This window comes from Diadema antillarum, unplaced genomic scaffold (assembly GCF_040938485.1).
Source record: "Diadema antillarum isolate AM-2024a unplaced genomic scaffold, OU_Dant_1.0 seq00000871_RagTag, whole genome shotgun sequence".
NCBI classification, from domain to species: domain Eukaryota; kingdom Metazoa; phylum Echinodermata; class Echinoidea; order Diadematoida; family Diadematidae; genus Diadema; species Diadema antillarum.
In genome coordinates, this window is record NW_027271737.1 from 923,750 (window position 1) to 947,327 (window position 23,578).

Sequence of the window (23,578 nt, forward strand, 5' to 3'; positions counted from 1 at the left end):
TCTAATGTGTAGAAATAGATTTCACGGGTAGGTTTGAATATGCACATTATTTAACCTTTGCTTTCAGAATGCTACGAGCCACAGGAGCCATTGCAAGCAGTGGGTCTCTTGACATACGAAGGCAGCTTCAGTCAGCCTACTACTATCACTGGAATCAAGCTACCTGCCATCAGCGCTAGTACAACGACTACAGTGGTATTCAGCATCAAGCGCGCCGAAGGCGATGAATGGATTACAGTTCTTGCCCAAAACTCAGACTCGGGATCGGGATCTGGGGACTTCTCCGGTTCAGGATCAGGAGATTCAGAGACTCAGGTGAATCTTCAACAAACAAGTATTTCAAAGCTTTAACGACCAAAAATAAATAACAGACTTCCTCTCCTCTAGTGTACATGTATGACGAAGAGTGATCTATGCTGTTCAGTCCGTACCCTTCATTATGTTTGACAGCATTCAATAATATCTGGTCATGTCATCGCCGACAAAGCATTATCAGAAGTCTGCTAGTTTTACTCACATTATTGTAGTGTATTCGATTCTCTCTTTATCCATTCCTGAAATGAAGTTGCATTTGGAAGCTATTGAATTCTTAGTTGTGTATGTTTGCTTGTTATGTCGTGGCGGTGAGTTAGCTAAACCGGTAGCGCGTCTGCCTCAGATCCTAAGGACCCCGGTTCCATTCCCGAGTCCCACTTAGCATGTGTTTAATCATGCAGTCCCCTCTAGTGACAGGCAAAACACTCTGTCTCTCAGATAGGACATAAAATGGAGGTCCCGTGGGTGAGAGAGTCACAACTCATGCACGTAAAAGATCCCGCTTCACTCATTCATCGCAAAGAGCAGGGTATTTAATCAGGTGAAGTGGTCTCACCTTACATGTACATCAACTGAACCCCATGCAAGACCAGCTATTGCAGCTGACTGTGGGCTATCCAGCTATCTTCTCACATGGAAATGAAACAAACAAATATTGATATCATTTTCTTGGCATTAGATATTTCATTTTCCTTGGTATTCAATGCATAGGGCGAAGTAACAGTCGCTTTGAGTGACAGTGCTTCAACAAACATCTGGCTACCATCCACATTGGGGCCTGTGCGAGCTATCCAAGCAACATTTGGAGCTCCCCTTAATCTGGGAAATGAGATCAAGGTCTACGGCTGCGAGGGTAAGTGCAATTCGAATGACACATTGTGTAAACTGCATGTATTCTAAATCAAATCTTTTAAGTCTTCATCGTAAGGTAAATCTGTATTGAGATAATACGTTAGCTAAAACAAATAGAAGTATGCATACGTATAACATATGTAGCAACTACGTCCATGTACATCCACCAATCAAAAAAGAAAGAAAGAAAGAAAAAAACCAAAAATAACCACAAGTTCGGGACCAGTGCTATATGTTTAATAGAAACCTCAATGACTCTTTAAAAAAAATATGACTATCATAATAAACGAGAGTAAAATGAAAAAGATAGCATTTTTGTTTAAATTGATTAATACACTTATAAATTTATTTATTCATTAATTTGTGTTGTTAAAATGTAGACCAGTAAACTCATACTTTATTGTTCCTTGTATCTACACATTACAGCGGTAACAACCACTGCTCCATCTACAACAGCTCCTGGTAATGACCATAAACTTTTATTTCTTTCATCCTATTTTCACAATTGGACAAATTTTGACGGGAAGCGAAAGATTTACAGTTTTCGTAATGATCACTCCCATATACCCATTTATTCTCTCTCAAAATACAAACTACTAAAAGATAAAAAATCACTTACATGCTATCATGAACTGAGAAAAAAAATGATAGTAATGGAAAATAACTTATTCCATTCTTTATCATATCATAATATGTAAAATGCTCCTGTACAACCTTTTCGTATGCAATTCAGTGAAGGTGCAATCGACGGAAAAATGTCCCTTTCTCCCAAGTTAATTATTAAAGAGAATTGAAGTGTAAGATGATCAGTCTGACAAATATTCAGAATCATCCGTTCTTCTCTGTACATACTGAATTTGAAATTAATCTGAAAGGAAACGGCCGTAACGTTCAAAGAATTCAAGGTAGTGTCCTCTTCTCGCTCCCAACACATACCACGTTATACACTGTACTGGTATTTGATTTTTGTGGTATTTTCTTGTCCACTGTTAAGGTTTGATCCCTTTGCAGAAATCTAAACATTGTCTGTTAGGTCTTTCGTGATTGTCCATTGAAAAGCAAGATGAAAGAAAGCAAAGTGGCTATTTCTTTTCTTAAACATCTAAATCCCTTCTTGCATTATTACCTTTGAAAGTTGCTATGTAGAAATTTAACATATCAAGTCAAAAAAAATCTGTCGTTTGATGCTGCATTATTACTATAGCTATTTGTATTATTTATTGACAGTATCACCACAAGACACCGGTAAAAATATATACATATATGTATTAAGCTTTTTTTGTTCTTATATGATTGTTGATTCCGTTTGCAAAATTGGTTAAAATATATATATATATATATATATATATATGAAAAAGAAACAGAAACTTTATTTGATGTTGTTAAAGGTATCGTCAATTAAAGAATCACTCACAACTGTAAACAGTAGGCGTTGCAATGTACAACGCCTGGCATTTACATTTGTGAGAAATTCATTAAATTGACAACACCTTTTTGAAGAATAGCAACAACAAAATATCTCTCTCTTTATCAGATTGGCATTTTTCAGGATATCTTGAACATATTTAACTACTCTCGTGTAATCTTTTTCAGATCTGAAATATGTAGCAAAATTCAGTCGTCATTCTAATGCATACAAAATGAGAATGTCTGCAGCGAGAATTCTTAAGAACTTGGTTGGCTATTGAAGTTGTGACTCTTTTCATTACACATTACTTATTCAGAATCAACGACACAAGCAATATGTTACTTTGCCCCCACGGGAGAAAGTTACCAAGTAAGGAAAATTGTTTTTTTTTTTTTTATATATCAACGTGGTGATTTTTACGTTTTTGTATGACATTTATTTTATCAACATTATTAGTATACACTCGAATCGTCAAGTATTAATTACTTCCGTGTTTCGTGAATTAAAGCATGTGTCTTCGTTTTCATGTACATGTATTTTGAAACTTGTTTGTCATCTTCTCAGAAATATATTTTTAGTATAATGAAGTAAAATTACTTCCCGGCGCCTTTATCGCAAAGCCTCTATCCATATATGATTTCATTAGACACCTCAAAGGGAAAAACATAGATGTGGATTTCCACTTTATTTTGAGATGTTGTATATGTGACACAAAACAGTAAGCAATGTAAGCAATTACGTTCCAGTTGGGTTCTTTCACTTTGCATAATGATGGTACATTAGGAATGTGTGCTAAAAAAGATTTACTAATTAAGGGAAGAACGAAATTTGATAATCATAGAAATGACAATAGTACATAAATTGAAATCTATAAGCAGTTCTGTTCTCTAGAATCGTGTATTGGTGTTAGAAAATTCGAGACATGTCATTTCTAAATAATGTTGTTAATATTTTCCTTATCAGGGTGGTGAATCCTTCCCCTATGGCAATTGTGAGACATGCATTTGCATGGTAGGACAAGGCATAGAATGCTTCCCAGACTCGTGCAATCTTGATCCAGAAGATTGTAGCACGGTAAGTATGCGAAATATTAATCACAAAATACACAGCTTACAGGATTAAAGATGTAAGCGTTTTAATATACCGTTGTTATTTTGACTGGTGCTCCACAATCACCTGAGAACATAGTTGTTAGCATCACTCCCGCATCCCGTTGTAAATATTGCAATGAGGCACAGTATGTTCTACTGTGTACTGTTTTGGGAGAAGAATGACTTCATCACCGTAACTCGGCTCCATAAAACATTTATTCATGACATTTAATCACTTAATCTGTCGAGCTGTTAGTCAGAATTTTGTTCTTTTGCTTCCATTCCAGTCAATTCAAATATTGCTTTGTTTTTAGATTCACTTTGAGATATACAACACCAAAAGAGAGTACATCGTGTTGAACCTTTTCTGTATCATGCGGGGACATAGGAAAGTGTGTACAACGCATATAGTTTTCCATACCGATAAGCCCTTAAAGCACACAAAGGATTAAATGTACAATATTCATCATGTTCCTTTACAGGGAGAGACTGTGGTACATACGGCGGACGGTTGCTGCCAGTGCCGCGCAATACCCACAACTGTCCCGACGACACAATCTGCAACTACACAGCGTAAGTGAACAACAAACGTTGCTCAACCTTTAAGAAGACAGAGCCATTTTCTCTGAGAAAGGAAAGCAAATGCAGTCGAACAGATGCTGGTTTATACGGAAGACGAGTAGACATCATGGTTGCAAATGACTTTTAGTCTCTTTTGTATTTGAAAGGCTCTTCTTAGGGCTGCGAGTTTATCTCAATGTCCTGAATTTATGTCTTGCTTTTTATTTTAAAACAATGCTACGATTACTAGCAGTTACAAATACACCTCTAACAACGTGAACACGTATACGCATCGCTGAAATGAAAAGGGAAAGTTATAAATCTCCTCAATGCCTAAGAATCAACTATACTATAGTGCATCAAAGTACAACGTGAAGTAATGAAACTTGATGGGAATGTGAACACGTTTACTGGTTACTGGAAAAAAAGTCATCCTTTCTAAAAGACGAGTATTTTGTTTTCACTAATACATGTATAATTGTATTATAAATGTTAAGACATATGAGTACCTAACTAGATATTATAAAGGGCAAGAAATAAATATAAATGAAAGCGAATGGAACTAAAAGCTCCTAAATATCCACTTACTGTGGAGGATGAACTGGAAGGAAAGCCAGCAGGGCTGGAACCGAAGAGGTGACTGCAAGTAAATCGAAAGGTAGATGTAAATTCTGCGAGGTCCGGGTCTGTGCGCATGTCGTGGAAGCGAGATCACGATAGCCATGAAAGGAAGGACAAAGTAAAAGATCCAAGAACTGGCGAAGTAAATCGCAGTAACTAAGGATCATAATCCCGTGGCCTGGGCCTAACGAATAAATAGACACACTGTGGAAATTCTAGGAAAGCAGGACAAGATGAAATGAACAAAGCGGACGAGTGATAATCAACTTACTCGGTGAATCGGACTGCCAGTGTATTTAAAAAGTACCCAAAACCAGAGAACGGAAATTGGGACCTCTCGCCGCCAGGACTTCACAACATCGCGTAATAGTGCAACGTCAGGCAACTTGTCGTATGCAGAGTACCTTGGGTATAGAACTCTAGGGACAAAAGTGTCTTCTCTTCCCAAGATGATAGGGAGGATTTAGGTGTTAGCTGATTGGCTAACAGAAGACGTTTGGCAGTTGATTGGTCGATGGGAAACTATAAAACGTGTGTTTCCGAACTCGACTAACAGTGTTTGTTTTAGGTTTTAGGTTTGTTTTAGGTTTAGAGCATGTTATTGGCTAACGGAACTCACGCTTTCCAATCTATTAATCGATACTGAACTAAAAAACAGGTGTTTCCGAACGCGACAGCCAATTACGTGACGGCGTTGTGCGCGACATAATGGACGCACACCTGGCTGATGATGTCAAGTTGAGACGTGACTCTGGGGGAGTTGGTGCATACATTACAAGTGAACGACTCCCATGAATAAATGGGTTTTCGTATACAAAAGTGCATGGTTGTAATGCTTATGAGCACAAACTCACCTGAATCAGTGGAAAGATACATCAGAAACATTATGTGGAGTTTCCGTACACTCATTAACAACAGTCCTGCAAATGGTTCCGTGACATTTGCTCCAGCGACAATTGCTCCCATGAGATGTCTGCACGCTAAGCCAAACATAAATCCCACCCACAAATATAGCCCTAATCCTTTAAATCTCAATCCTCACAACAAACTGAAAATCCGAGCACAACCCCAGCCCTAACCCTAAGTCCCTGGAGAAAGTAAGACCGGAGCAATTGTCGCAAGAGCAAAGTCGTGTCACCCTGCAAATAGGTTTAGAGGGAGAAAATAGTGATATCTGAGAATGTCTAAATAGTGTTCGTTAGATCTCGTTTGGCTCGAGGATTAAACTGACTAGCAGTTATAATGAAACTGACCAGCCTGTCGTAATTACAAAAGCTCTTTCTTATGTGTTTTGCTTGTTGTTTATGTTTTTCTATATAGCGTGTCTTTACCCCATGGTATACCGTGAAAACTGCGACTGCCATCGCACGTGCGATGATATCGAAACACCATGCGCGTCGCCCTCTAGCGTCCAAGTATGCGAGAGGGGTTGTTTCTGTCAGGAAGGCATGGTTCTGGCTGACGCCAATTCTACCGACTGTGTCACAAAGGAGAGCTGCGTGACGGACTGCGAGTACAATGGCAATGTTTACGAGGTATCCTTTGCTTTACTTTACCTCTGTTTGCTGCCAGTGTTGGAGACAATCTTGAAAGACCATCATAACTAACAAGATGGTTCTCTATTGATAATCAATTTCATTCATTAAAAAATATTCTTCACACATTTTTATTATTATTATTATTCTGGTTAATACAAATAGACAAGGCTATAGATTCAAGGCAGTATGACACTGTCCGAGTCTTTTTCCATTTAATTGCAATACAACACTTTTTGATATGAAGGAGATCATCGTCTGGTACTTTTGTAATATCCACAATTGTGTAGGTATAAAGGACAATGATTATGAATGTAACTCGGTTTTTTTTTTCTGTGCTTGTCCTACATACTTCTTACAGTGAGTATGGACATGTATTTTACAATATCTACAAAAGTAAATTGATCCCTGGCGAGATGTTTGCACATTCATGAACGTACAGCAGTAGCTGTTTTTGATATTTTTTTTTATAATTATACATTATAATTTAGCTGAGTTGTGACTGCGTTAACTTATTTCAGGTCGATCGAAGCAGGGAGGTGATAGAATGTACGTTTAGCATCTTTGATCAATTCTCTTGAGTTTGTTGATGCAAAGTGACTATAGATCGTACTTCATGTATCTGTCACTAAGAAATGCAAAATGTCTGGATAAACGTGTCTCTATGACGAAAACTCCTTAAAGGCTCCTCAGGGAGGCTTGCAGCATTGAAATTGTTACGAAACCTTATTGCTGTTGACAATGTCACATAACCAATTTTCCAAAATATATACAGATGAAGATGATCAACAAGAAACCTAAACACATTATTTCCTCTCTTTATTGTCGCTTCTAGCTCGGTGAGACGTGGAAGGATTCTTGTTATGACTGCATATGCGAGCCAGATAGAGAGGTGCAGTGCACACCCGTGTGTGACTTAACATGTGGCAGTGTAAGTACGACTACCTCTTTACTATACAAGGATTGGTTAGAAAGTATGTTCAAGAATGCAGTCAAACACACGCGCCGAAATGAGTTCCGTCCAAGCTTTTTATTTTCTTTCATTCTTTCTCTCTTTCTCTTTTGAGAAATATGCATGGGCGCATGAAAATGTGTGCAGAAGACCAGCATGATAGCACGCCGTCTTACCCTATTGCAGATTACCGATTGCTCGGTGTAGCAGCTTGATAAATTGATAAAAAATCACTGGGACACCTTTAAACTGCCAATACAGAATTATGTTTGATGTGATCATGATGTGCAGTCATTACCATCTTTTTTTGCCACATTTTCAGCGATCTTAAGTTCTTCCAACAGTAATAAAACAACAAACGAGTCTCGATTTTGTTCATGTTTTAGTGATTTTTCTCTTTATGAAGGCAGAAATACATGAGTCACATAACGCTTCAGCATGCGGGACATTTCAAAACTATTAAGCCTGTCTCACAGAAATTATTTCCAAGCCCTTTCCCTCCACCGAAAAAAAATTTGTATTATACCATATTTACTATGCAATTTCAGGTATTTGCCCAACCTAGCATTCTTACTCTGATCATTTTGTGATTTTTTTTTTTGCAACGGGGAGCTGATCATCTCTATTTTCGAGGGGGGGGGGGGGTTATTTAGCCTAAGTTTTGAAGGTGTCACAAGTAACTTTCCCTCATTTACCACAGGGCGAAGAGCTGATATACCCCGACACCAACGAATGCTGTTATTGTGCTCCATGTAAGTATACGCGTATCTGCGCAAATTTATCTGGGGGTATGCATCTAAGCTTCTAATATTGAAAGGGGACAATGCAGTGTCATTGATACTTCTTATCATGTTTTTCCTATTCATCGTTCATACACATTTGTACAAACAATGTATTATGTACATGTGCATGTAATGTTATTGATATTACGTGCCCGTGCAGAGCAGAAGGGTGGATACGATGGGTTAGATGATGTCTTGTTTGTTTGTTTTTTGTTTGTTTGCTTGCTACTTCATCTCAAAAGGTATTGTGTATGCTATGACTAACAAAAACATCAAACAGGAGTTCTTTCCATTTTTGCATTCTAAGACACCGCCGTGATTGTTTAGGTAGGATTAAGATATTCTTAATTAGTAATTTATTACTGAAAAGAGTTTAAAACCAACCAAAAAAAAAAATCGACCTAACTGGAATGAAGTACATTTTTCTTGTTGCGTATAAACGCGTTGTAAAACGAATGTCGCTGGTAGTCCTCATTTGATTCAACGCATCGAATTAGTTGATACGCTGGAACTGTTTGCCAATTTCGCACAATGTGCAATTTTTTTTTTTATTTGTGTCCTTTTACAGCTCCAACAACGGCTCTCCCAACGCCTCCTCCACCACCTCCTAGTAAGTGGAAAGTAAGTAAGGTACCAACGTTTAATAAGAAGACTTCACGAAGGCATTATTTATAATCATTATGTCAATATGCCAGATGACAACGAATGAAGACTTCACTTTAAACACTAGTTTCGAAATCACCTATACTTTAACGTCATATTTTTACCAATAATTAGACGATACACATCACCAGGGGCCCGTTGCAAAAAAAAAAAAAAAGTTACAATTATGGTAACTTTGCCATCCAATAGTAACTTCCATGGAATTCTTGATTTTGATTGGTTGGTGAGTACTGTTGCCATGGTAGTTACCATTGGATGGCAAAGTTACCATAATTGTAACTTTTATGCAACGGGCCCCAGGACTTGTCAGAATATGTAGTCCTATGCATTACGAAAGCATGTACAGATACTGTTCAACCTTTTTGCTTTCAGCGGATCACACATTTGGTTGACATGAAATCTGCATTAGCCATTAACGATCAAGCATTCGTTCATAGTCTTCACGGTACATTCTCCTCTTGCATCACAAACTTTCTTTTATTTGGTCAGCAACTTCAACTGGACCTTTCGCATTTTTGTCCCCCCCCCCCCCCCCCCCCAGCGTGTGATATTACAGAGGAAGCCACCAGCTGCGAGACAACATCAGGATGCAGAACTCACGTCTGTCATTACATCAAGCAACAGAGCTTGTGTATTCCTAAAAGCCTCTCCGAGGATTCTCCGTGCTGCGAGTGCAAAAAGGGTGAAACCCTGCATAACGGCACCCGCTGCGTACCCATAATGGAATGTCCTTGCCTCGATGCCAGTGGCGAAAGACGTGAGGTAAGCACAGAATTATGAATGTTTGTAAACCGCGGAATACCTTTCCACGCGCACAGATACCAGCGAGCTTCGGATCTGCGACGCGCAAGATAAGCTAGAGACGACACTATTAGGCTATAAAAGGTGTTCTGCACACGCGCAAGACAGCCGTTTTCATTGTTCAACCGTCGTCGAAGCGTTCGCGTCGGAGATTTTTAGCCTGCTTCTGTCGTAGTTGACCAGAGAGTGGATTATGACAAATAATCATTTAATTGTTTCTGTGTTTTATATTTCTACATGACGTCTGTACCAAACATATCTTTGACACTTGTAACTGAACATCTTGTTCCTATGAGATTTCAGCAAATGTGTTAAAATTAGCACAATATCATGTACAAATTTCTGGAGACATACTTCTATCAATCCTCAGAAAAATTTGAATGGTATCATAAAAAAGGAAAATATCATTACTATTTTTACTTTTATTTTGCTATTACAGCAATGATGATAATTGTGAATAGCGCTGAATTCATTGATACGTAGAACGGCAAAGTGATTTTTCCCAATGTCTTAACGCTTGTGTGGAACGTTCTTCGGAATTGTAGCTTCTTTATGAATTGGTATTATTTCATTCACAGGCCCACGAGCGCTGGTCAAATCCACTCAAAGAGTGCGAAACATGTCGGTGCTCATCGAACAGCATCGTCTGTTATCCCACAGCAAACTGTACGACGTCAACAACCACTCCGGGTATTGTTTTCTTCCCTCCCTTCCCCCCCCCCCCCTTTTTTTTTTTTCTCTTTTTCTTACCTATACTTATCACTTTGACATCGTAAAACTAGATTATGCTGATGATAATCTTCATGATCTTTATTTTCCAATGAAAATTTGCCTCGGCGTAACTGGTAGCATTTTTTTTTGTCTTTAATTGCCTTTATATACACTGTACAATACTGTTTCAAAGGTACTGTTTACCATCGGGAGCAGTGGTTTTAAAAAAGATGCTCGAGATATCACAGTTGATGCATATGTGTAGGTCAGTTGTATCACGAAACATCCAACCACATTGAAATTTTGCAATAAAGCCTAGAATATAAGGAGATATCACTTTTTCTATCAATAAACCATAACTGTAGACGGTTTAGTCTACAGGCGTTTTTATTATAACTATCGTTCACATTTATCATATATAACAATACTTAACATTGATTATACTTACTCAAATATTTACATTAGTTGTATCTATCCCTAGCTCAAATTTTAGAACTATTTTGAAGCAATAAGGCTGGGTTTTTGTTTCATCTGCATAATGATGGTTATGTTGTTTTTGTTTTCTTTCTCACAGTCATTACCACGGCCGCACCGACTACAACACCACTTCTGCCTCCAGGTATGTTTCATTTCTATCACAAAGTGATATCTGGAGAAGGTTAAAAAATCCATCGATTTTGTGATGGGGTACCCTGTCCCATAAAAGAAATACGTAAAAGAAATAAAGAAAAAAAGGTTCGCGCTCATTAAGACCAAAATTGTGCCAAAAAAAAAAATGTGAATATCACATCGATATTTGTCTTTATCTGCCCCCACCCTCCTTTCCGAGACAACAAAGAGTACTTTGAGTACCGATACCATATCCGTATACTGTACACTTACTTGTGTTATGTGAGTACAAACTCACTGGTATCGAAATTATCGGAGATTGCAATGTCGACCGATAGTGACAAGTGCTAGAATATGAACTCACGCGTATTATTTGATATCATTCGGGAAAAAACCCCACACACAATGCAGAAGACTGCTATTCGGTTCTTGGCCTGGAAAATCACGTGCATGGTATCACCCTGAGTGCATCGACTAGTCAGACTCTGCGACCGGCGTCCATGGCTCGCCTCAACAACGCCTTCGCTGCCTGGGTGCCCACTTCAGACGACACCAATGTCTGGTTGCAAGTCGATTTCTCCGTGCCCACTCGAGTGACCGGGATAGACACCCAGGGTTTCCACACCGAGTGGGTGAGCCGGTTCCACCTCGAATACTTCAGGGACGAGGATGGGGACGTCGGTACTGCCGTCCTGAACGCACACGGGAGGCCGATGGTACGTTGGTATTTTCTTCATTTTTTTTCTGAGAATACTGCCAAGAAAAACCGTTCATAATCATGCGCAGCAACAGACTTAAGCCAGCTTTCCTCCATCCAATTACATGAAGCAATAAATGCAACAGCAAAGAAAAAGATTGTGTTGAAGATTAAAAAACAAAATAATGTCCTCAATATAATAATTCCCCCTTTCATTTGTTCTATGTGTGCGAAATGTAAGGATACAATAGGCATACCAATGGAAATTTTTACTTTGTAGAATGATATTGCCTTTGTTCAGAAGGGGATATTCTTTGATTAAAGAAGAAACTATTAAACATAATTTAAACATAATTAAACAAAAGTGTTAATATTCAAAATAGTTATTTATAGTTGTATATAAGCAGTAACTGCTTCTTCGTATGGGTGTAAGTACAAATCAGAGAAGAGACAGCTTTTAAATTTCTCTTTCATTTCAATTCCAATTACATTCTATTTCCAAAATCACATTTTTGTTGTTGATGCAAATTCAAGGAAAACAAAAACAATGTATTACAACAATATGTAAACATTCCGGTATATAATATATACAAATGATGAATTCCATTCGGTCTCATGTTTTTTTTTTTTTCTGTAGAAATATTTTTGAGGTGTTCATGTTAATTTCAGAGGAATAACGATTTCAATAAATATGGACATTGGTGATACATAATGATAACGTCTCGAATTTCTGTCTTCAGCTCTTCAAGGCCAACAGTGATGGGGACAGTATTGTCAGCAACGTCATTCCAGACATGCCTTACGTCGACGCCATAAGAATCTTGCCCGTCGTCGACGCGCAAACAAACTGGATAGCCCTGAGGATAGAACTGCGTGGATGTCAAGGTGACTATTTATGTTAGGATTCTTTCTGTGTTTCTAACATGCTGCTCAGTAGGAGCTGCTCCAGTTCTTCGATCTGGGCCCCGTTGCAAGAAAGTTGCAATCAATTGCAAATAATTGCTAATTTTGAAACAACCATTCTGATTGGCTCAGGGTCTGCCCTATTAAGAAGACATGCATGCAACAATGATTTTGATTGGCCAGTGACAATCAGTTGCAAGTTGCGTTTAAACGCAAAGTTTCTAGCAACGGGGCCCTGGTCTTTATAACGGTATCTTACAATGAACGCGATTTGAATCAGTGAGTTGGATGGTATAGGTCCACACCGAAGAAAAAATGATCGTGACTGTTCTTTCTTGTAATTTGGCTAGGATTCTATTCATATTGTTCCAATGGCTCTTTTGCAAGTATACGCTAAATAGACTAGAGGTCGCAACCTAAGGTTAGGACTTTCAGACCCATTCTTTTTGTAAGTGGTGGAGTGAAAACGGGGTTCTTTGTATTCACTTTGCTTTCCACGGAATGTACGACCTCCTCAATGCAGTCCTGCCAAGAATGTCAAGAATCAGGATTAAGATAATCACCGTCAAATGCAGGCCCAAGTGAAATTTTTTATATGAGTAGATGCAAACATTTGGATAATGAGGGCATATTTTCTTTCGCTGGAAATCACATCTCACATCTCAATCACATCTCAATCCATTGTAAACTAAATATGAAAAAGAGGGGAAACATTTCATTCATTGTCTTGTTTACATCTGTGCAGAGGTTTCACATTACTAGCATTTATAAATATGTAACGTTTACCTTTGATAATGCAACTTTTTTCATACTTACTGTCATGACTGTAGCCCCTCTGTCAGACTGCAATACTTCTCTTTAAGGAACATCTCATTTCAATATTGCCATGGGAACTATTATCTGTTTGTTGTTTCTTGTGTTTGTGATGTAATGTATTTTGTTAGGCAGGTCACCACAAGCTCTGCTTTTGTATTCTTTTTTTGTTTTGTTTTTTTCATTTCACCTGCAGAAATCATCTCAGTGCCTACTACCACTGGTGAGACATTATTTGCATATTTTATGGCAGAACACACCCACAGATTAAGACACACAAAGTGTTTCCACACAAATTAGCGCGTGCAACGCTCGCACAAGAACACAAACTCACACACAAACTCACACACAATGATTGCAAGAAAGCTGTATGGCGATATCTTCTGTTTTTCTGTTCTTCTAAGTGTGACCCATTTCGATATAGATCACTGAAGTAACATTGAACGTCAATGATACAAGAATTAGTTAGGGAAATAGTTAATTACTTCATCTTTATCTTGTACCATGCCAGTTACATTTATCCACCTCTGAGAGATAGGAAAATAAAACTATCAGGAGGTGGAGAAATGAAGATATGTACAACGATTGTGATGGTCATATTTGAATGACCCCCTTTTGAGACCGATGTTTCCCCTAGTCATGAGCTGCAAAACAACAACAGCATACAAACAAACAACAAACAAACAAAACTCATATGTCTCGAATAGTTATACAACGCCAATTGGGCATTAACTAGTGAATCAATCTTGTCCTCCCATTGTGAAAAAGGACCTCCCTCCACTCCACAAGTTACCACCCGTCCTGCCACCACGCCTCCAGCAACAGAAGCAACAACTTTCCAAGGTAAAGACCCTACTCGTTGGCCGGCCCTTTAGTGTTAGAGCCAATCGACAAGATATTCTAACGTTGTACCGCCGAATAGTCACGAATTATCTTCCGAAGATTTTCCAGTGTTAGTAGATGTGCGCATTCCTTAATATTTGATATCGAATATGAGATGATAAGGAGTCAAAGATAAGGATTTTGAATACTTCGTGCAGTGGATAAGATTTGCTAGCAGTAGAAGTTCTTTGTGGTGTATAACTTCCTTTTTATCTCGGCACCGTGAAAGAGAAAATCTTGTAGTCCAGTGTGATAAGATGAGGATGTTTCCAGTCTCCCCGGATTTATTCTCGTTGGATAAAGCCATAGTGAAGCGCCATTAATATAAGAATGGGATATGAGATTCTCATAGTATTTCCTTTCTAAAACTATACCAGTAAAGGTGAATAGAGATTATGCAGTTTTGTGCACGTTCATGCCGATTTGCGTTATCGCCTTTCCAGAAACTACCGAACCTGCTAGGACAACCACAACTATTTCATCTACCACAACACGAGGTAAGAGAGCTTAGATATCATTGCGTTATAAAGTTTAAATTGTTTCTGATTCAATCCTTGCTAAACAAATTGCTCGAAAAACACACGATTCGATAACGCACACAGACACACACACAAACGAAAATAATATGGACTAATCAAAAAGGAAATGTCTTGCGAGATAATAGATTACTGATATGAAACAGTAAAGAGCGTACAATTCTACGAGACATTTAAAGTTTATCGCAATATGATGAAAATTGGTTTTGAATGTCTTAGATATCCACAGAGGTCCTAATGAAAGGTGGATCCCACATTTTACTGGGACTTTGTTTTACTTCGTACTTGAATATTTTCTCCAAAAATTGATACATTTTGAATTCCTCTTAGAAAAGCATATTTTTCATATGTCTTGAGAGGTTGGTCATTATCTCGCAAAACAAGTTGCAATCTGAATCTTCTATCTCAGAAATATACCTTCCCTTTAAAAGGCTATGTATCTGCCAAATCTCGCTCCATGACAGGTGTATGCGAGGAGCCAATGTTCGAGCTTGGTGTACTTGTGTCGACTAATGGCGATCAAGAGAGCAATATCTTCCAAGTATCCGGCGTACCAGCAGCATACGATCCCGCGAATCCACCCGCTGTCAGCTCCCTGAACACCGCCTACTTTCAGTTCACCAAACCCGTCACAGTGCGGCGAGTGCTTATTGGTCAGGCGGACGGGGGCGACGCGCCGGAGTCTCTCCTGATCCGATTGCTCAATCCCGCCACGAACTCTTTCTTCGTCGATGCCAATAACTCGCCCATCGCGGCAGAGCCCATAGCAGTGGTTGGAGGATCAATCGAACTTCCCGAAACTCTGTTTCCTGTCAGTTCGCTGACGTTGGCAGTCGTCCAGGCAAGCCGGACACCACTCAGCTTGACAGCCGACTTCCTTGGATGCGAAAAGGAAGGTTAGCTCTCTATCATGTTTATTAATGTGTGGCTCTCGGGATCTTGTTTTAAATCTCTCCATACGAGTACACTTGTCACGCCTCTGGTTCTGGTTTTAAACACCAAGTGACTTTATTGAAACGCAATTTCACTCTTCACTTATACAAGTGATGAAGTCGCAGAGCAGAATGAAGAGGACAACCTGCCTCCTCTATTGTTTCTATTTTAATAGTTGGGTTCTTGTTTTGGGGATCGGAATCACTGACTTCTTATAGATCTTAAAAGAGAGGGGGTGGCGTTGTTTATGGTCAAAATTGATGCTGATAGATAACCTTGACCATCTCCTTTAACTCTTTTTTTTTGCCACGTTCGCACGCCCGAATCAGTCGACGGCGTGCCAAGTATATTCTACTCAAACGCACAATCCTGCCCAAGCCGATTGATAAATCGACAAAATCCACAGTACAATGAAAGAGTTTCTCGCGATTGTATTCCTGTTACATACACCTTGAATTTTTTAATGTGGTGACCGACCATCAAGCGGTGTTGTTCCCAACTTAATTCAGAGGTAAATTCTTAGTTTCAGTCAAGTTACATACTAGATTTCAAAGACATGTTTCCCCAAAACATGACTCTGACAATGCTGTCTCAGAAAGATAATGACGCACAGGGAGTTTTCACGATAGTTGTATATAAAAGAGTTAAACTTGATGATGTACGAGAAGTTATTGCGTTGATTTCTGTATTTCAGAGAGAGAGAGAGAGAGGTAGCAATTACAATTGAAAACACTCACTTTGGTGATTTCCTCTTTATTGTGTATAGTAACGACCGTCGAAACGACTACTGTGACAAGGACATCTGCGACGACGTCCGAGACAGAACCAACGACGAGGACAGGGATCGTGGTCACAACGACCAAGACAACTACCGGTCCCGGCACTGTTACAAAAGTGACGACGTCATCGACCACAAGCATTGAAGGTGAGTATGCAAGAAGTTGCTCCTAGCGTACCGCGTGAAACGTACCAATTCTAGATTGACATTGTAGTGCTTTGTGTACATGTTCAAGTCGCTGTGATTGATAATACCTTGTATCTGCCATTGAGCAATATCACTGCTTAATAACAATGAATTTCTCCGAGTGCATGTCGGACAAAATCGTGATGAAGTGTGTAAGTTAGACTGATGATTAATGTGATATCAGTTGTGGTCCTTGAGCAGAGAAAACAATACTCCGGAAACCCAAAACAAATTGCAATGAACAAGGTAGCAGTTTCACATAGGAATGCACGAATAGAGGCTCATATATTTCAGAAATGCAGCACTGCAATTCCATTACAATACCGCTTGCTTTAACGAGGTCACCTGTGCACAATTTATGCATGCTTTCTTATTTTATTTTGTTCTGCTACCATGAGCCCCCTTTCAAGCATTCTTATTGTGAAGCTGCTATGTCATCATAATGATTTGTTATAACTTCGAAAGCTTTCCTATTTCGTACCAAATCACTATAAAATCTGAAACTCTGTACCAAGTATAACCAATTTATAGTTGTTCCAATGTTCAAGTCTGAGTTTCCCTTCAAGAATGGCTATGTGTGACTTATTTGCAGGGGAATGCAGAGACGACATGGATGATTTGAATGTCGTGAGCTCGATCAATAACGTACCACGAGAGGAGGTGGATACCCTGACATTTAGTGGTATTCCTGAATCCTACGACAACACTCAGCCACTTGTGCCGTCCATCGCCAACTCCTTCACCGTCATATTCAACAGGCCGGTAATCGTCAACGTGCTGCCAGTCGCAGCTGACTCGGGAAGCGTGCCACAGTTCGACGTCATCGTGCGGGAGGAAGACGGAACGCCATTCACTGACGTCAACGGAACGCCTCTGGCTTCGCAACAGATTCCGTTGGTGAACGGCGAGCTCAACCTGCCTGACACGCTGCCACCTGTGACGGGGCTCCTCGTCATCGTCGTTGCGTCAGACCAGCCAACGTTTAACGTCAATGCCGGTTTCCTTGGCTGTATACCAGGTAATATTATCGCCGTTCACACCCATTTTACGATAGCCCATCTCTGTAACATATGCATCCGACTGAGCCGTACGATACTGGAAATTGATTCGTTAGTGATTACTTTAACTTTACGCATGTTCATTTATTGTTTGTACTATTTCCTGCACCCATTCGTGAATACCATGAGAAAATCTAAGTTGATTTTGTGGGGGGGGGGGGGCGTGGTTTAAAGAACAGCAGAGAGAGTGTTTTTGTTTTTGTTTTTATCAGTTATCATTTTCTACAAGGATTAAGGTGCTTATTTGCACTGGCTTTAGATTTACGATATATAATACGAATATACTGGCAATGTATCAAAGCAGATCGTACTAAAATATTATGTTCACTTCTGCTCATCAGTATAGTCCATGGGTCTGTTGCTTTAATTCGTCCACATAACAGAGCACACGACTCTTCCAACCGAACCTCGGCAGACAACCACCAGCCTTCCACCTACCACCCACATTCCTTCTTCGACGCCAACGTTACCAATCGTCACCACGAAAATACCAGAAATTTCAACCGTGCGCACAACAGAATTGCCAACGTCAAGAGTTGCCACTACTCTCCCCACAACAGTGCCTGTACAAGAGACAACTGCTTTTGCCAGAACGACAACAGCGGCTCAACCTACAACAGTCTCGGCAACCACAACCGTACCACTTTCCACAACTTTGCCGAAATCAACAGTCATCACGACTCTGCACCAGACCTCCAAACTTCCAGAGGTCACGACCTCCAAACTTCCTGAGATCACGACCTCCATACATCCAGAGGTCACGACCACGAAACTTCCTGAGGTGACGACATCGGTCCCCGAAACAACAACACAGATACCCCATTCAACCGTCACTCTCCCGCTCAGTACGGCAACGATTCCCCGGGTATCTACATCTCACATTCTCGAGAAAACGACTCTCCCAGTATCCACAACTGAACTCCTTAAAACTACATCTCTGCCGGAATCCACCACCGCTCTACCCAAAACCACGAGTCTCCTAAAGTCTACAACCGCTATCCTCGAGACAACAAGTCCTGTGGAAACGACCAGCCTTTTCTCAACAAAAACTGTTCTTCCAACCGCACCAACCACCACTCCGACATTTAAGCCGGTGACAAGTGAACGAACGCCGGCTGTGACTTCTCAACTCGCCACAACTCTGTTGTCTTCAATTTTGACGAGAACGACATCCGCCCCTTCAGTAACTACAAGGCCAGCAGAACCTACTACAACGACAATTGCAGAAATTACAACAAAAGGTAAGGGAAAGAAATTGTGACGAAGATCACATGAACCGTGGCCAATTGTCACGCGAACATATTTTTTTTTCCATAAGTTTTGTCATTTTGATTAAAGAATTATTGATTTCCCTCGAATGGAATAACGTATGAGTTATTGTGGTTCCATCAATATTCACGTTTAAAGGATTTGTAATTTGAAGTCCAATCCTACCATTGCCTGTTCCAAAAAATTGGTAGGGGAAGATAAAGTATAGGGAAAACGGTGACAGTTATCTAGAGATACAAAACGAGAAATGAAAAAGGTGTTTGCTGATGTTGCCGATTGTGATGCCGCAAATATGACTATGACCGAATCGGTCAATAATACACTTTTTAGAGTCAAAATTCTTCCATATTTTCAAGAAACCAGGATGGAAGTAATTCTTGACAGACGTGATACATTCGACCACTAAGACATGTTTGCACATATTTATTCAGTTTGCTCTCTCTCTCTCTCTCTCACACGCTTACACACACTCACACTCACACACACACACACACACATGCACACACACACACACACACACACACACATATATATTTCATACTGGCTTAACGAAAGTATTTTGACTCTAGAAAATGATAATATTTATGTCAGTTATCAATTATTGTATCTCTGTATCTCTGTATTATAATTTTGTTCCATCTTCTTGTCGTTACTGTTATTTTGGACTTGCATTGTCCTTATGTTATTCTTTATCAGGATTGTTATTGTTATGATTATGATATGATTATTATTATTGTTTTACATTCTTTTCGATACATAAGGTTCTGTTTACCTTATTCTCTGTTGTCAAAAGAAGTGTAATTTAGATGTTTTGTCGAAAAATGAAATAAACTTTGAATTGAATTGAATTATTATAATCATTATCATTATTATAATCATTACCATTGTTGTCACTAATATCATTATCATTACTATTCTATTTCAGGTCAATGTGAGGATCCAATGACCAGTCTCGGAGTCGAAGTAAATATAGGTACAAGAAGGTCGAGCTTCGATGTCAGCGAGGTACCTGAGACATATGACTCGACAGCGTCGTTTTCTTTCGCGAGTCCAAACGTCGTGGTCGTCGAGTTTTCTGAATTTGTCATCGTACGACGAGTGGTCATAACATCCGCATCGGAGCCACAACAGTCGTTGTCGGCCGTCCGTTTCCTTGTGAGGGATACGACTTTCAATCCATTCGTTGATGCCGACAATAACCAAGTTGCTGTAGAGCCGATATCCCTTGAGGGTGATCGACTGGAACTTCCATCCAGTTTACCAGCGCTAAGAGACCTCGTGTTGATTGTTGCTCAGGCTGACGAGTCCGCATTGTCCTTGAATGCGGAATTCTTCGGATGTATAGAAGAAGGTAAAATTGTCTTATTATACAGAGAAATCAATTCTTTCGGTTCATACTTTCTCTAAAAGAAACTGACAATGTTCTCTGTTGAAACAATGCAAGGGAAAATGAGTATTATGCTACTCTTATATGCAGAAATGCTTCAAAAGACATCGCACAATTCATACGATGCAGTTGTGTGTGTGTGTGTGTGTGTGTGTGTTCGTCAGGAAGAAAGTGCGATTTTTCCAAAATCATCCCACATGATGATCTGCTTGCAAAACTAGTCTTTCAAGCATTAATTAGATATCACAGAAAAGGTCAAATTATACAACTGCTATGTAAGTCATGTTGTTAAAATTTTTACACGCTTAAGGTACTACAAATGATGAAAAGTAAAAAAAAAAGTCTCAGTTTTGCAGTTTGAAGGCTTTGAACCTCATCCTACGAGAATCATCCTATTCGAAAATCGGAATGACCAAAGTGTAGGAGCGTACTCCTATAATGAAAGTTGATCTGATTTGCAAACTGATATCATAGCGTGGAACCACTCACAGTCTATTGCAACTGACTAATTGCCAATCCAACTAAATTAACAACTTTAGCTTGATTAACATACGTGGAAACAGGAACCAACTCTCTCCCGTTGGAGTTTCGGATATAGTCAGAAATAATTGTGTCCGCCGTAAGCTTTTATTTTGGTTTTATTCTTCACATTTTCCGAACATCAGTAACTGTCGTCGAAACCACGACTGCAGTGAGGACCCCTGTTCCTACCACAACGCAAGCACCTGAGACAACTAAGACAGAGTTGTTGACCACTACGAAGACCATCACCACATCGGGCACTACCCGCACCGTGGAGACAACAACAGTACCTACTGTTCCAGGTTGATACAGCCTTACCATCTTTCAATATCCACATCTTTTTTTCCTGAATGTTTTTAGCAGACATCCCAGCCATTCTAAATTTGGAGAAAAGAGTCAAAATTTTGACCATTTCTAGGTCTTGTTTCATACCATTTTCCTTTTTCTTCTTGGTCATTTCACTACACACTCTTATGGTAACTGGGTTCTCTCTTTCCTACCATAAAAGCAACCCTGTTTTTCAGTCAGAAACGTTGGGAGGTCTGTGTTAGGCTATTATAGGCTACATTAGGCTATGTCGACAGGATAAGTACTATACCCGTGATGTCAAAGTCGCATGACGAATGAAGTTGTGGCTTCACTCGCTTTCGCAATAACTAATTTCATTCCTGCTTTCATAACGTCTCTCTAGTGTTTCCATTTTCTCTGCTTCGCATAGATGCATACAAAGTCAGTGCATCTAGTCAATATGGCACTGAACGACGCTTCGGACAAAATATTAATCTTTTCTCCTTTCATTCTAATATTCATTTGTGATGTTAGCTACTACTACTGCAGCGCCATCGAGTGAAATTTACACCGAGAGGACCACCATAGTGACAACGCCAATCACGGGTAAATTTCATCTTAGTTTCGTGACGACCAACTGCGTGTTGGCGTCATGATTCCGTTTTATGAAATGAATCCTATTATGAAAAGCTGACTTCTTCATAGTTAACTACTTACTTGGTTGCTCAATCATTTATCAATTAACTTGCCGAAGCATTTAAGAAGGAAACTCTCTCCACTTTGACGTGCTTTGCTTGAGTGAAACAGAACGCATTATTTCATAACATGTTACAATAACATGTATCACGCTTGTCAACATTAGTTGAATTTATGAGTATATTTGTTTGTGTATACATGACACATACACTTCTCGAATGCTTCATAATGTCTGGACTTCATAGCTTTCTTCATTAACGATGAACCAATCTAAACCAGTTTTTTTGTCCATTTCTTCCTAGAATGTGAAATCGATGGCACTGTTCTTCAGGTACGTAAGATCCCGTCGATCCAAATATATCGCATGCCCACAATGCGAGTCAGAAACACGTGTTACGCGTAATTATATCACATGAGGCTACACTTAAAATCTTAAAATAAATCATAAGAATCTGTATGTATCAATAAAGACATGCACAGGGACGGAGCGGGAGGAAATACTCCGAGGTATGGTCATAAATATATCACTTTCTGGAAATGGAGACATCAGCTCATAAAATCACGGATATGCATTATTTTCCCCGTGATCTTCATACAGCAAAACGTGACAAAAATCAAGTATGCGTAATCATTGTATTGCCGCCATACTGTGAATGCACCGTCCCCTCTTTCGTATCTCGTTCGATCGTGTCTGAAACGTTTCTCATCGGCTACTCATGCAGACGAACGAGTCGCTGCAGGATCCTAATGACAACTGCACAGTTTTCCGATGCTTGGACAATGGGTTATTCAGCAGGACAGACTATGTATGTGAGATGCCGTGTAAGGTAAGTTTGTTTGTTTGTTTGTTCATTTAAAAAAGTAAATCATATAAAAATTAAACAATGTTGAACATGACATAATTGAAACAACAATCAAGGTTGAAGTATCAGAACACAATGCAAACATTGGACATTTGACAATGATGATGGTAGCATGTGTCAACCTACGGTTGATAGTTGCATCTTTAATGTACTGACCAGTCTGAAAATGCCATGACAGCATACGATCAAATCATGAGGTCATGGCACTGTAGCCTAACTGGAGGTCTTGCTGTTTTTAGATGTGTTTAAAGCTTACATGTTTGTGAGTCACTGAACAAGGATGCGTGTGATAGTTTAGCTTTAGCTTTAACTTTAGCTTTTCTCTCTTCTCTCATCAGACGACCTACCCTCCGGGATGCTGTGACGGATGTTGTAAGCGCGCCACAATCCATATTTCTTTATATCTCATTATTACGTGATTATTAATCTTACACATAAACTTAAATAGGCCATAATTTGTAAACTGGTTGACCCATGCACGTCTGGCGTTCAATGTAACACATTCTCGCACACAGTCATTTCTATGCCAATGACTTCGGAAATTCCTATCATACGCGAATGATATGTGTATATAAGCTTGTGTTAGGGTAATCCAAAAGCCTCCACCCAGAATCGTATTTTCGCTCATACTCTTTATACTGATGGTAACAACGTATTACCAGGGAACAGAAACTGGATATGATGATAATAACAGTAATGATCGTATAATCATAATTATATTTGACATCTTCAAGCTATACATATATATATAATATATGCTGCATATAACGTATCCTGTACGAAGAGACAAAGGTGAATGAACCTCTGTATGTAATTGATATTAAAAAAAATCACCCAGGATGTAGAAAAATTTGAACGAATACATA

The 23,578-nt window shown here is 39.4% G+C and overlaps 2 protein-coding genes across 2 annotated transcripts in view; both read left to right on the forward strand.

Moving 5' to 3' along the window:
* The window catches only part of LOC139740673 (uncharacterized), a 161,612-nt gene extending 152,146 nt beyond the window's left edge, over nucleotides 1–9,466 (forward strand). The window contains exons 99-109 of the mRNA XM_071651245.1: nucleotides 68–315; nucleotides 1,027–1,168; nucleotides 1,594–1,629; nucleotides 2,892–2,944; nucleotides 3,539–3,649; nucleotides 4,149–4,239; nucleotides 6,169–6,383; nucleotides 7,219–7,314; nucleotides 8,036–8,087; nucleotides 8,686–8,738; nucleotides 9,425–9,466. Coding sequence (XP_071507346.1) covers nucleotides 68–315; nucleotides 1,027–1,168; nucleotides 1,594–1,629; nucleotides 2,892–2,944; nucleotides 3,539–3,649; nucleotides 4,149–4,239; nucleotides 6,169–6,383; nucleotides 7,219–7,314; nucleotides 8,036–8,087; nucleotides 8,686–8,738; nucleotides 9,425–9,466 — 1,139 coding nt within the window. The remainder of the gene's footprint in view (nucleotides 1–67; nucleotides 316–1,026; nucleotides 1,169–1,593; nucleotides 1,630–2,891; nucleotides 2,945–3,538; nucleotides 3,650–4,148; nucleotides 4,240–6,168; nucleotides 6,384–7,218; nucleotides 7,315–8,035; nucleotides 8,088–8,685; nucleotides 8,739–9,424) is intronic.
* Nucleotides 9,309–23,473, forward strand: LOC139740639 (uncharacterized). Its single transcript, XM_071651222.1, has 18 exons — nucleotides 9,309–9,542; nucleotides 10,160–10,271; nucleotides 10,867–10,911; nucleotides 11,313–11,617; nucleotides 12,339–12,483; nucleotides 13,511–13,537; nucleotides 14,083–14,157; nucleotides 14,640–14,693; nucleotides 15,197–15,628; nucleotides 16,432–16,590; nucleotides 17,222–17,647; nucleotides 18,071–18,928; nucleotides 19,882–20,307; nucleotides 21,009–21,167; nucleotides 21,688–21,759; nucleotides 22,152–22,180; nucleotides 22,572–22,676; nucleotides 23,051–23,473. The coding sequence occupies exons 1-18, from the start codon at nucleotides 9,501–9,503 to the stop codon at nucleotides 23,129–23,131; spliced, it is 3,552 nt and encodes a 1,183-aa protein (XP_071507323.1). The 5' UTR covers nucleotides 9,309–9,500; the 3' UTR covers nucleotides 23,132–23,473.
* The last annotated feature ends 105 nt before the right edge of the window (nucleotides 23,474–23,578 follow it).